General features: G+C 47.1%; 1 protein-coding gene across 4 annotated transcripts in view; it reads left to right on the forward strand.

Moving 5' to 3' along the window:
• The first annotated feature begins 1,008 nt into the window (after positions 1–1,008).
• The window catches only part of LOC144736356 (neogenin-like), a 224,647-nt gene continuing 210,776 nt past the window's right edge, over positions 1,009–14,879 (forward strand). For all 4 annotated transcript variants that reach the window (XM_078619017.1, XM_078619020.1, XM_078619018.1 and 1 more), the window contains exon 1: positions 1,009–1,649. In XM_078619017.1, the coding sequence (XP_078475143.1) occupies positions 1,547–1,649 (103 nt within the window). In that variant the 5' untranslated portion in view covers positions 1,009–1,546. The remainder of the gene's footprint in view (positions 1,650–14,879) is intronic.

Consider the following 14,879-nt stretch of genomic DNA (forward strand, 5'->3'; position numbering starts at 1 on the left):
TGGTGATGGTGCTGTCAAGGTTATACGACCTTGGGAAAAGTAACGAGGGGAGGGAAGCAGAAAGAGAAGTGTTTTGACCTGCATTATGGTCGTTAAACATAGTATAAAATCTTGATTTGAAGCTTTCGTGACTGCAGGAATCCATACTCTTTGGTTCTTTCGGTAAAGTCACTGGTCGCCTTTGACATTCTCTGGTCTGACACTGGTGAGACAAGGGCATAAAGAAGGCTGTTTCTGGTGTAGGACAATCTGTTTCAAACACAATGCATAGATTAATTATCAGAGCATGTTTGTTTGCATATTTTTTCCCAAAGTATGTGTGGTTAATGCAGATTTGATGCCTTGCAAAAGGTATCTATTGTATGTGTTCAACATCTTAACACCTGTGCTATTGCCAGAAAAGCTAAAACCTATTATTATTATTTTTCATCATAGTATAAATTAGTCGATATAGCACAGTGAGGTAGGAATTGGGTGCTCCACCCAAGATATGAAAACACGATTACAACTCCAGATGGAAGTGCGCTTTGTGCAGTCGTTACAATTCTTGAGAGTTAAATAAGATTTGGGCACGATAAATGTAGTAAGCGCTTCTTTATTCACATCGTCTGAATGGAATTCCACGTGCTTTTTTGTCGTTTAAAATTCACCTGGGTGGGCTGAGGTAGGAAAGGAGTGCTCCACCCAAGATATTAAAACATGATTCCAACTCCAGATGGTAGTGCGCTTTGTGCAGTCGTTACAATTCTTGAGAGTTAAAGAAGAATTTGACACCGAAAAATCGAGCGAAACTTCTTTATTCACATCGTCTGAATGGAAGTCCACGTGCTTTTTTGTCCTTTAAAATTCACCCGGGGTGGGCTGAGTGACCGAGCCGCCGATAGGGGGCGCCGCGCTCTGCGGCCCGAGATTCGTCCGCGCTCCGTTCCGTGCTCCACCCCGCTCCTTCTCCAGCTGCGCTGCGCCTGCAGGCGCCGCTCGCGCGCAGCACCACGGACCACTCCGCCCTGCAGACACCCGCCCGGGAGCCGCAATGCTTCCCTGCCCAGCACGCCTCCTCGCCGCGGCCGTCACTCCACAGGAGAGTTCCCTTCGTGCTCAGAGGATCCTGCAGCAGCAGCACGACGGTGGCGCGAGATAAGGGAAACCCCGTTCCGGACATCGCTGGACCCTCGACTCTTTGTGATCCTCGTTCCTGAGCGGCGAACTCTAAGCCGCGTTTTGTCACCGCCTCTGCAGATACAAGGCATCGTTTCGCATTGCGAGCTTCCGTCTGGTCGCGTCGGGATTTCTTCCTCGTCGTTTTAACTCCACGCTCATTTACGACTGCCAACAACACCGCTCATCCCACGGCAGCACACAACCTCCTGCTACTTGTCGGTCCATCGTGCCCTGCCGTGACTGCAGCGGTCTCCTTGGCGTTGCACCCCGGGTAGCCCTGCGGGGGTTTGGGGTTGTGTGGCAGGGGGATGTTTTGTGTGGACTAACCGGGATTTAGCCCTCCCATCGGCTGCTGCCGGCGACCGGTAGCGTCGCAGGGCAAGCGATGCCGTCGAGTGAGGAGGAGCGCGCGGCGAGGCGCCGGGCTGCCGGGACTCTTACCCATCGCCTGGGATCGGCGCTGCTCCTGGGCTGGGCCGTCTTCACGCGTGAGTGTTTTGCGGCGTCTCTTTTTTTTTCTTCGCCGCCCCCCCCCCCCCCCATGTGTGTGTGCCGTGTTTGTGGAGCAGCTCCCCCCCCTCTCCCCCGTGTGTGCGTGTGTGTCAAGAGTGTGTAATCTCACCAATGCACGTCTGCACCCCCCCACACACACACACACCACCACCACCTCGGATGCAACCCGCGCCGCCCTTCATTAAATGACTCCTATTTCTAGATATGCCGCTTGTTTGCTCGCTGCTCCCCAGGCAAGCCGAGAAGTGATGTCCGCCGGTCTCACGGGTGGACATCATTGGTGCTGTCGAGGACGATCACACTTACACGTAATACATGTTACGCGTAAAGGACGTGTGTGTGTGTGTACGCGCATACGCGTGCTGCCGTAGCACGCGTTCGCACACGTCTCGCAACGAACGGCCCCTGCGCACGTGTGTGTGTGCGCACGTGTGTGTGTGTGCACACGTGCACGTGTGTGTGCACGTGTGTGTGTGCGCATGCATGCACACGTGCGCGTGTGTGGACACGCAGGGGCGTCACTGCAGGGCAGGACACGGCAGAAGGCGTCCTTACGGTGGCGCGCCAGAGGGAACGCGCACAAACGCGTGCGCACACTGCTGCTGCTCGTTTGTCTGCCATGGGGGCAAGTGCGCTTACGCGAGTGTGTACGTGTTAACTCGCGTGTGTGTGTACAAGCGTGTGTGTGTGTACAAGCGTGTGTGCACTGTGTGTGTGTGGGTACAAGCGTGTGTGCACTGTGTGTGTGTGGGTACAAGCGTGTGTGCACTGGGGGTGTGTGTGTGCACTGGGGGTGTGTGTGTGCACTGGGTGTGTGTGTGTGTGCACTGGGTGTATGTGCACTGGGTGTGTGTGCACTGGGTGTGTGTGCACTGGGTGTGTGTGCATTGGGTGTGTGTGCACTGGGTGTGTGTGTGCACTGGGTGTGTGTGTGTGCACTGGGTGTGTGTGTGCATTGGGTGTGTGTGCACTGGGTGTGTGTGCACTGGGTGTGTGTGCGTAGCGGTTAGCGCGCTGCGCTCGGAACCTCGCCACGCGAGTTCGATTCCCTCTCACAGCCAACACCGGCGACGAGCATCTGATCCGGTCCCGTGCCTTCCCGAGGTCGACCCGGTTCGGTGTGTAAAACTTCGCCACTGGAGAGACAAAGGCGGTCGGGCGTGGTGTGGTGCTGGTCACCCACCCCCTAGAGGACCGTGCAGGCCTTCATAAGTGCTCGCTAATAACACCTGTCCCAACACTCTATTAAGGCAATACACGGGCGGTCGTTGTTGTGTATCTGCGCGTGTGTGTGCACCGGCGTGTGCGTGTGCGCACCGACGTGTGTGTGCATGTGTGTGTGTGTGTACCAGTGCGTTTGTGCACCAGTGTGTGCATCAGCGTGTGTGTGTGCATCAGCGTGTGTGTGTGTGTGCACCAGTGTGTGTGTGCATCAGTGTGTGTGTGTGTATCAGCGCGTGTGTGTGTGTGCACCGGCGTGTGTGTGTGCATCAGCGAGTGTGTGTGCATTAGTGTGTGTGTGCATCAGTGTGTGTGTGTGTGCACCAGTGTGTGTGTGTGTATCGGTGTGTGCGTGTATCAGCGTGTGTGTGTATCAGTGTGTGTGTATCGGTGTGTGTGTGTGTATCAGCGTGTGTGTGTATCAGTGTGTGTGTGTGCACCAGTGTGTGTGTGTGTATCAGCGTGTGTGTGTGTGCACCAGTGTGTGTGTATCAGTGTGTGTGCATCAGTGTGTGTGTGTGCACCAGTGTGTGTGTGTGTACCAGTGTGTGTGTGTGTATCGGTGTGCGTGTGTACCAGTGTGTGTGTGTGTATCAGCGCGTGTGTGTGTGTGTGCACCGGCGTGTGTGTGTGTGCACCAGTGTGTGTGTGTATCAGCGTGTGTGTGTGTATCAGCGTGTGTGTGTGAACCAGTGTGTGTGTGTGTACCAGTGTGTGTGTGTGCATCGGCGTGCGCGCGTCTCACGCGTTCACCCAATGCACGAGAATCCGCACCAAGCGATGCGCGCGCACGGCGGTAGCCTCGTCGCTAAGTGAACCCCAGAGTCAATGGAGTCTCGCCGTGTTAGCGTCACTAGCGGCTTGACATTTGGGGTTATTTATATGTAAATCGCGACAGGTATGCAGGGTGGGTGGTGGTGGGTGGTGGTGGGGCGACGGCCAGAAACGCTGCACGCACGGCGCGCATTCGGCCCGCGTTCTTTTCTGCTCGAGGTGAGCAGCAGGGGGGAGGTGGGGGGGTAACTTACACCCCGGGGTTTTAATATTCAGGACGGATCTCCTCTCCCGACCGGCGGGGAGAGAGAAGGGGGGAGGTGGGAGAGAGAGGGAGAGAACACAAAAAAACCACACACAAGGCGGTCTCTCGCCCCTTTTGTGCGCTCACGACATTCTAGAGGATTGTCTCTTTTATTAGGGTGGTAAACGTAGCACGTGTGGCTGCTTTTACGCCGACAGCGTTGGGTTCACGAGGGCGCACATTCTTAATTTTGGGCTATTCACATCTAAACGAGTTGTCTACAATATTGTCGACGAACGGCGTTGCTCGTCCTGACAGATTAATACCCAAAACACATTCTCGCACTTGACGGGAAGGAAAAATTACGTTTCAGCTTGTTCTACTACAGGAAATGTACATGATGTGGTACGCGACTTATGTAAACTGCAGCGTGAGTATGCTCACGTCCATGTATATACCCTAGTCGAGAATATGCTCGTTATTTCCATCGATTCTGTGCCTTTAAACACAATTCAGCGAATGTGTCGAGATCTGCGTGTGACAGACCCGGTCAAAAAAAACAAGACAGCCCAGGCGAGTAATTCTAGATTTAAAGCTTTCGAGACTGCAAGGATTCATATTCTTAGGTTTTTTCGGTAAAGTCACGTAGGTAAACAAATTAAATTAATAAAAGTAAAATAAAAATAAAATAAAAATCACAACGTTTCGGAGGCAACACAAGCTTCCGTCTTCAGGTGGAACCGTCACAGCACGATAGCTGTATCAAATGAGAAAAATTCTAAGAAACAGTATTTGTATATATACTGGTTGAGGGTGGGAGGAGCCAAGGTAGGCCCTGAATATTATTTTTGTGAGGTTCGGTGCGGCTGAAGCACGCTGTTAGGAATGAGCCTTTGTTGTGTAAACTAGGTGCGTGTAAAAGGAACTGAGCGTTTTTTGTTATGTAGAGATGATGTGGCTGAAATCACTGCCAGGAAATGAGTCTTTGTTGTGGAGAATGGTCGATTTAGCCTATTATTATGTAGAGGTGGTGCGGCTTAAATCGCTGCCAGGAAATTAGTCTTTGTTGTGTAGAATGGTTGGCTGAGCCTATTGTTATGTAGAGGTGGTGCGGCTGAAATGATGACAATATAGTGGAACCTCGGTATACAACCGCTTTGGAATACGTCGAATTTGGTATACGTAAAAAAATACATTTGAGCAAATGTGACAAATTAATACGGCATCTAAACTGGACCCAACGAGTGACCAATGTAGAGGTAAGAACCAGGTTGCACATAGAAGACCTGATGCAGGCAGTGATGAGAAGAAAACTCACACCAATTGGACAAGTGTAGCAATGACAACAACAGGAAAATGTAAAATTGTCATTGTAAATATGTAAGGAACCGGAAAGAGATGAAGACCTAAAAGAGAATGTCTTGACGAAAAAAAAGATTGGTGCCAGAAAGATGTGTACTACTTGAGCATATTAGCACAAGGCAGAGGATAGTGGAAACAAACGATGACATGTGCAGTGGACACCCACGGGATATCTGCCCATGGACTGTGATGATATTTTTTTCGTATGGCTGATGTAGATGCAGAGCAAAAAATTTAATTTCACTTTCAGATGGTCAAATCAGACAATTGCTTCAGAAGTAGCAGAGTATATTTCTGTAATGTCTCCTTTGTATTTGTGGATTGTGCATTGCATCGTTATATGTTGAATGGTCTGTTTTGGATGACTACAATCACACACTGGAGAGTTTTAAAGTTTCCATTTGTGCATGAGGTATCCACATCTGTGATGGTTTGTGCAGATGCGGTTTAGGGTGGACCATCAGGTTCGTGGAAGATCAAACCCAGGAATCTTCTGCATTGGGTCTTTCACAAGGTGTTTGTGAGTTATTTTGAACTCCATTCAGCTCTCCAAGCTTCATCGGGGTTGAACTCGCATTGATGAAGGTTAAGTGCATGGGTTCTAAACGGCTTTGTGCGACTTAAAGCGATGACAATGGACGTTATTGAGGTCCTGATAAATGAGGTGACTGTTTTACTCAATTTGCAGGACTTCCCGGAGGGTTTCAGAGTTGCGGTGGATGGGTGGGAGAGAGATGTGTGACAGCACGGGCGGCCAAGGTGTTGCAGTGTTCAGTTGGACATCAACAAGTCGAGTGTGACTACTTCAGGTCTCTACTGGTGCACAGTGCTCGGCTGTCCGTATCACTGGTGCTGATGCTCCCCAGCTTGTGCTTGCCAGTTTCTAGACCTGGTTGACCCTTGGTTTGGTCTTGGCGGCTACCTTTTTCAGGTGGTCATGGAAGGTTAGCGTATAGTCCAGCTTCACTCTAAGATAGGTTGGAGTGGGGTCGTGTTGCACAGTGTTGCCGCAGAAGGCCACTTTCAGAGTGCGCTTGGCGCTTCTATTATCAAGATGAAATGGAGTGAATGTTGTCTTATGGGGATTTGGCTTGAGCCTCCATTTGTCGAAATATTCCCCCATGGTGTTTAGGTCTTGGTTCAGAGTAGATTCGATGTTGTTGAAAGTGGTTGCTTGCGTTGTCAGGGCAAGGTCATCCGCATATACAAATCTGCGTGACATTGTTCGTGGCATTTCACTCGTTTAGACATTAAAGAGCATTGGCACGAGTACTGAACCCTGTGGCGATCCATTGTTGAGCAACTAAGGTGAGCTCGATTTGTTGCCCATATAGAAACGCAGTCGCTTATTACTCAGCATCGTCCATATCAGGCGTATCGTTTTTAGGGAGGGAATGGTCCTTGCGAGCTTCAACATCAAGCCCTCAATCCAGACTGTGTCATAGGCTGATGACATGTACCACAAAGGCTGCATCGGTCTTGGATTTCGTCTGGAATCGTGATGATGATGACCAACTGCCAGGAAGTAGTGAGGCAGAGATGCTGACATAAGACAAGAGGACTTCATTGCATTTCTTCGTTGATGGGTTTTTTTGCAGAATGCACAAAAGTTGAGTGCTCTTTGTTTTAATTTCCATGTGTTTCTTGAAAGTTATGGTTTTCTGGACTGCACCATATTTCTCTTATGATGGGGGTTTCTCATAATAAACAGATTGTATTCGAGATAAAAAAAAATGTCATAGTCAGGACTGGAGCATGAAGATGAAACCATAACTCTAGAGATATAATCTTGCAATTAATGAAGGAATATAAAAAAGCTGTTTATAGAAAAAAATGCATATATAATGTAGGAATCAGACAATTTCTCGGATGAAGAGGAGGAAGTTTAAGATCTCAAATATAAAGTCAACTCTGCAGTATAAAAAATTTAAATTCTTAACTGTGAACATCATCAAAGTGGGACAACCTGCTGAAAGAAAATGTGTGGACTTGTCCGTTACATTTTTTAAGTAAAGTTTATTTTAAACAGAAATGAATATGCAAGGAAAAGCCAATGTTAGGGGCCAATTAATTGGGGGGTCACGAGACATCTGGACCACCATGTACAGTAACATTGCGGCTTGCCAGATTTCACATTTAGCCACACCGGGTCGGATGAATAATGAATTAATTCAGCGCAGCTACAGAAATCTCTGCAGTCCACTAGTTCACGTGTAAAGCAGTCTCCACCCCCCACAGTGCATGACGCATGTTTTCAACAGTGTTCGAGAGAAATATCTGCAATTAGAGAGCTTCAGAGAACACATTCCTGCAGAGGGAGCTGGTAGGAACGTTGGGTTGCCGGCATGAGTAGGTTAAACGTTGAGTTTTATAAGGGCACCACGGGGTGACCAGCCCCTCCCCACCCAGCCCCTCCCCACCCAGCCCCTCCCCACCCAGCCCCACCCCTCCCACCCCCTCACCCAGCCCCATCCTCCCCACCGAGCCCCTCCCTCCCCACCCAGCCCCTCCCTGCACGACGGACACAATAATCCCCTGTGGGCTGGTGTAACCAGGAGGTTCCTACCAGTAAAACATTTAAACAAGGGGAACTGCAGAGAGAAAAGTGAAGCTGTAGAGATAAAAACGGAGCTGCAAAGACAAACCTAGGTAAATTGTGTACAATTGTTAATTTAAAATTGATATGTTTAATTGACCCAAATGGCCGAATTGTTACACATTTAGGTTTTGGAAGAAAAAGTTTCCTTTAATCCGCTGTGTTGCAGATTAATGGAGCTGCTAGTCACATGCCACGCTTCCCTTATGAGCCAAACGGTGGCTCTTACAATCTATGCCACACTGTGCCGCCGCGAATTTTTTTAAAAAATCGGACGTCAAATATAGGATCTGAGACGTGGTTCCTTCTTATCAATGTAGAGCTTTGGAGTCCTGCAATAATAGTGCAGTTATTTTTTGTTACCTTTATTTTTCCACATCTTTCGTATTTACAGTAGAATAAATGGACATAGAGTATATGTTTCATATACTGACTATGTTTGCAATGTTAGGTGTAATGGATAGGGTTGTTTGCAATATACGGTACATTACTGTGTTAAAGAGGTTTTCCTTGTAGCAGCTCACCTGACCAGAGTCCGGCTCGTTTGGGTTTTCTGCATGTGGATTTTTTTTGCCAATGTAACTTGTTTTTTAGGATTATTTTTCATCTAAAGTGTTAGTAACCCCTTTTTAACAGAGAAAAGCTTTCATGAGCTAACTAAAAGAAATAAAGATTTTTCATTTTTTATGTAATTATATGTTGCATAATTATGCATAATTCTAGGTAGGCATATGTCAACATGTTCACATTTAGCATGCATGGCTACGATAGTGTACTTGTCCATTGCTAATATTCAAATACTGTTTACTATACTTTGTAGAAACACCTTAGGCCTCAGAGTGTTTGCTAGGTATTTACAATTAAGCAGTACAATGTATTTTGTCTTTGAACTGTAAATCTAATGCCTTGGTGTTTCCAACTGCAATTTGTTAATTATTTTCTCCAATGAATCTGACGGCTGTGTAAATAAGTTATTAAAATGTAATTTCAATTATATTAACGCACAAAATATTGTGTGAGAATGTTTTATATGTACCACTTCAGCACGCATGTAAAATTGGCCACATAGCACTGGTATATCATTGACTAGGTGCCTATGGCGCCCCCCCAAGAACATAGTATGTGGTTGAACAACCACAGCCTGCGGCGCCCCCCAACACCCACAGCGTGCGGCGGCCCCCAACAGACTGGTCAAGTAAATCCTTAGGATTGTGCGGTGGGCCTTCATCCAGCAGTGGATTTAAGCACACACAAAACTCCAGTACTAATGTAATGGACAGAGCACGGCTCTCCCTCAGGCCAGCAGTGGAGAGAGTGCGTCTGGCTCCCTCACGGCAGCAGTGGAGATAGCGCGGCTCTCCCTCAGGGCAGCAGTGGAGAGAGTGCGTCTGGCTCCCTCACGGCAGCAGTGGACAGAGCACGGCTCTCCCTCAGGGCAGCAGTGGAGAGAGTGTGTCTGGCTCCCTCACGGCAGCAGTGGAGACAGCGCGGCTCTCCCTCAGGGCAGCAGTGGACCGAGCACGGCTCTGGCTCAGGGCAGCAGTGGAGAGAGCGCGTCTGGCTCCCTCACGGCAGCAGTGGAGATAGTACGGCTCTCCCTCAGGACAGCAGTGGACAGAGCACGGCTCTGCCTCAGGGCAGCAGTGGACAGAGCACGGCTCTGCCTCACTCTCACTCAGCCGTCTCCTCCGTCTCACTCGCCCAGCTGCTTGCTCGCGGTCACGTGACGCACTTCAACCAATCCGGGGGCGTACATGTTTGGGAGGGGCGCAGCTCTGGTTGGCTGCTTGCTCGCGGTCACATGATGCACTTCAAGCAATCCGTGCCGCGTTAATCCACAATGACAGAGTCACAGAGCTGGGTGTTTATATATTAGTACTAGCAGAAGTACCCGGCGTTGCCCGGGTGAAAAATATATTTCTTAATAACCTTACATATATACACAGATTTCATTGTTATGTAATGTTTGAAAGTTTTCAGAAGATTTTAAATGTATTTCCCCCCCGGGCAACGCTGGGTATATCGAGTTTATACCACAAAGTCGTCGCTTGACACGGGTGGGGTGTCGAGGCCTAGTACCGTGCAGAGCCTCCGGCCTCGCCTAGATTGCCCACCCAGCTGAGGCTGGGTACTGGGGCCGTTACCCCCCCCCCCCCCCGCGCTACAATAATACTGTCTAATCGCTATAATTTTATTATCTACCGACCCTATAATAGTAATTGCACACATTGGGGTGGGGGGGAGTGAAGAGGACGTTAAACTTTGATGAATTTACCTCAGAGTCGCGTGTTAATGCGTGCACATATTTTTAACGGGAATTAAAAATGGCGTCCACCCCGCAGCGAATGCGTCGCTACCCGTTGCCAGGGGCAACCGCCGTGGAAAACCAAACGGACCAATCGTGTGTCGCAAATCCCTCACATTTCGTCCAATGAAACTACGACAGACACACACACAGACAGACAGATTTGCGATTTTATATATATAGATTATGCGAAATGAAGGATGTAAAAAAAACTACCCTGCAGTAACAGAAGTGAATTGACTCAATTATATTATTTCCCAATCACCATGCTATTAATGGAGCAAGTGTGATTTTGTCTATTGTTCTGTTTTTTCCGATTTTTTTAAAGACAATTTTTTGAGCGCACAAAATTTGTGAAGGATGAATATTCAATTAAATATTGATTTAATGTATTGATTTAGTGTAAAATGTTGATTTAAAAATTGGGAAACATTACATCTGGTTTACGACAGACCTATTTGCGACACATTTACGACGTGTATATAAGGCCACCATGCATCGATTTACAACACAGAAACTTAATTTACGATCCATCTTCCAACATGACTGAACACATTTGAACAGTAATGTTTCCATTGTGAAACGTAGTAGAAAGTCAAGGAGTTTTTTCTTTTTTAAAAGGTCAAGTCAATTAAGCAGAGGAAGGATGAAGTTAATAAATCCAATATTTCTAGACTTTTGTGTGATAAATTTGGTTGAGCACCAGAGGTTTGTGAATGCTTAATTTCAAAATGTTCTTCTGTGGAGCATTTGCGTGAAGCATGGCTGTAAAAATATAGCTTGGCTATCTGGTTGCAACAAATATGTCAATGCATGGACCATCATTGAAGGAATGAAAGAGAAGAGCAAAGGAAAACTTTCCTGAAAAATTATCGTGAAGCCAAAGGTTGACGATCAAGCAGCTCAATGTCGTAATCAAATGGAAGAGTAGAGTCATGCTCAGTTGGAGCAAGGGCGCTGATCCATTGAACTACGTCGAAGACTTGAAACAGAAGAGCAGCATCAAGCCCAGTTGCAAAGAATCGACAAACAATTACAAATCAGCAAAAAAAAATGTAAGACTCAAAGAGATCAAGCAACTTTGAATGCTGCAAGAGCCAATGATGTGAAACTTTTTGATGAAAAAGTAATTGAAAAGCACATCTTTGGCAAGCATAATGTTGGAACGTCCTTCAACCAGCACTGCCAATTTTGACAAGCCGACAAATGGAAAGGAGAATCCGAACAAAGTGCAGTTGACGAAGTCAAACTGATACCAATTGCACCTCTTCCTCCTATAAAATGATAAAATACTTCGACATTAAAACCAGGAGCGAAGAGTTTTTCAAGAACATGAGAACATACAACAATCTGCTTACTCTTGCTTGTATTGGATGTTGAGAAATCAGAGTTCCTGGGTTTAATCCAACTTTCAAGATCCGTGGAAGAGTTTATCACCGCATTGCACCTCTCATTCTTTAAACAATTCCACGGGCACGTCATCTGGACCCGTAGACTTGTGACTTTCTATCTGATGAATGGCTCGAGCAACTTCTGAATGATGGGGAGGAGACTCGCACTCATGATAATCTCGTTCCAGACCCCCCCCCCCCCCCCCCGTTGTCATCATTTAGGTCTCGTCACTGCTCGACAATTCCCCAGTCGCATTTTGGATGCATTGCAGTCGTGGTTGAAACTTCATTGTGATTAACCGGGCTGCCTGGAAAAGTTTCCTCATGTTTCATTTTCGGTTTGCTGCTTCCAGTTCCTCAAACATACCATCCAATTTCTTCTGCTTATCAATTCGTAGCTTCCCCTGTACTTTGGCCTTTAGATCCTGATATTGTTTGAGGTCTTTACTCTTCGCTTTCCTCTTCTCTTTGATTAAGAAGGTCTCATCAGAAATCCAGGGTTTCCATCTCCTAGCCTTGATGGATCCGAGTGTTTTCTTTGCAACATCCAAGAGTACTGTTTTTGTGCTTTTCCAAAGTTATTCATGTGTTTATTCCTCTTTCAACAACTCTAGAGCCTTGAACCTGTTAGCCACTTCTACCATGTACTGTGCTGCTTTATCTTCACATGTGGAAATGGAAACGCACACATGGATACATCACTTGGCCAATCCAAAACTCAAATTCAAAATGAATAGTGACTTCCATCTGAGAACCCCAGCGATCTCTCTGATTTCATCTTTTATGGCCTGAAGGATAACTGCGATGATGCTACATGGCTTGTGAATCATGCTATCATTACTCCTACAAACAGTGCTGTTAATTTGATTTATTCAATTATGATGAGCCGTTTTCCTGAAGGAAGAGTCTATAAAACCTTAGATTCATTAGATAATGAACAAATCTATCCTGCTGAATTCATAAATTGGCTCAACGCTTTTGGATTTCCACCTCACTTGGTCAAACTAAAGGTTAGCTCCTGCATTATTCTCCTTCGGAATTTCGCTTCAAACAATAAACACTCCAATGGAACATGCTATATAATCTTGACAATGAACAATCACATCATCGAAGACATAGTTCAAAGTAGACCTCACTGAAAGAATATGCTCTGTATCACTCAGATTCATCTGGCTTCAGCTGAAAACACATTTCCATTCTCAAGGACACATAAACAATTTCCAATTTGTTCCGCTTTGGGAGTCACTGCCAACAAGAGCCGACGACAAACACTGCAGAAAATTGGAATCTTCCTTGCTTCTGGCATGTTTAGTCATGGCCACTATTACATGGCAAACTTGCACATTAGATCTAGCAAAGCCATTAAAATTATCACTCAAAGGGCTTCGTATCTGGACAAAGATAGAAAATATACGGATAATGTGATGTATAAAGAGATGTTGTAAAATTATTACGTTGCTTTTGAAAAAACCCTATTAATGTAAGTAGTTTAGATTTTACTATTGCATAGATTACCCTTCATTGATATAGGACAGGGGTCGGCAACCTACGGCTCCGGAGCCGCATGCGGCTCTTTACGGGCTGCTTCTTGACGATATGTACGTATGTACATAGATGCATTGCGGCTCTTGAAATACTGAATTTTGTACCGAATTGGAAAGAAATGGCTCTTCTTGTTATTTTGGTTGCCGACCCCTGATATAGGAGATGAGGGCCCATAGGGCCCACCATTTTCTAGTTTCAATAAGGCAGCAGTGTTTTGTCTAATTCCTTTGGTGAAATATTGTACTGGTACTGTGTTCAAGGAAGACCAGTCTTTGTTATCTTTACATTGTCTGCATTGTCGCAACACACAAATGCTGTGGGGTCTCAATGAAAAGCAGACGGCTTTTGCACATTTGTGCTCCAAGTAGAATGCAGGTGTTTCAGTACAATAAACAGGATGAGAGATAATGTTCCATCTGTTAAGGACGTATAGAAGGTTATCCAGAGTCTCAGAACAGGAAAAGCGCCAGGCAGAGATGATCTCCCAAGCAGACTGCTGAGGGAGGGTGGTGTTTGTGTTCAGGATGCCCTATATGGCATTATAACAGTCTGGACCACTAGATGGGTTCTGCAGGATTGAAGGGTGCCCTGGTGGTCCCCCTCTTTAAGAAGGAGGACCGCACAGACTGTAACAACTACAGCAACATCTCCCTCCTCAGTGTCCCAGGAAAGGTCCTGGCAGGGATTATTCAACATCGCCTTGCCAGGCGTGCTGAGGAGAGGCTTACAGAGCCCCAGTGTGGTTTCAGACCAAGGCAGTCCTGCACAGACGCCATATTATCTTTCCGTCAGCTACAGCAGAGGTGTAGGGAATTCCAAGAGGACCTACATCACTGTTGTATTGTGTGTCATCAAACACTCCAGCCTCTCAATTCCCTATTGGTATTAGGGCATTTGTGGAGAGAGTGGAGAGGTTTCCATACCATAGAGGTCTCACTCCGAATCAGTGGAGCGGCATTATCTTTTCATATGCTGCATAACGCTGCGTGGAAGCTACCTGGTCTGTTGCTCCACACAGTCATGCCCTCCCTTCTCTATGCTTGTGAAATGTGGACCCCATAAATGAACATCTTCGCCGGTTATAAACATTCAGGCTGGTCTGCCTAAAATCCACCCTGAGTTTAACCAGGTTGGATTGTGTGAGGAGCTCACAAATCCTTGCAAGAAACACAGTCCCATCGGTGAGCTCCTCCAGCAGGCAAGCCTGTGTTGGCTGGGTTATGTAGCCTGCATGCCCATCCACCGCATGCCCAAACATATTTTTTTCGGCCGGAGAGTGGAGACTAAACGTGAGTGGCGCGGGCTGGAGAAGAGATGGAATGATGTGGCACGAGAGAGGCTAGGAGCTGAGTGGACAAGACAATGACTGGTACCTGCTATGTCAATTGGCCTCTGTAGAGGAGGCTCGTGAAGGACGCTACTTTGAAATTTGGAGGCATTCGTCCTCAAGTAACAACGGAGGGGCAGATGAGCGACACTCACAACATTGAGCAGAGCGCTGGGCGGCTAAAACACAGTCAGTTGGCACAGTATGGGGCACAGATGGTGCATCTTCCAGTCTTCTCAGTGGGTCGATTAATGGCACCTGGGTCTGTCCCGTGACTTACCTGTGATTGTTCAACACTTTACGTGGCCTTAAAGTGCACATAGCCTGGCACAAGCTCTGTGGTAATGTCACCGCTACTTAGTGGCGGATGGTGTTTTTTGTTGTGTGTGCCTCCACCTCACCGCCACCTACTCAGCAAGCAAACTTAGCTCAGTACCAAA

The sequence above is a fragment of the Lampetra planeri genome, chromosome 3 (genome assembly GCF_965212315.1).
Source record: "Lampetra planeri chromosome 3, kcLamPlan1.2.h2, whole genome shotgun sequence".
Classification (NCBI taxonomy): domain Eukaryota; kingdom Metazoa; phylum Chordata; class Hyperoartia; order Petromyzontiformes; family Petromyzontidae; genus Lampetra; species Lampetra planeri.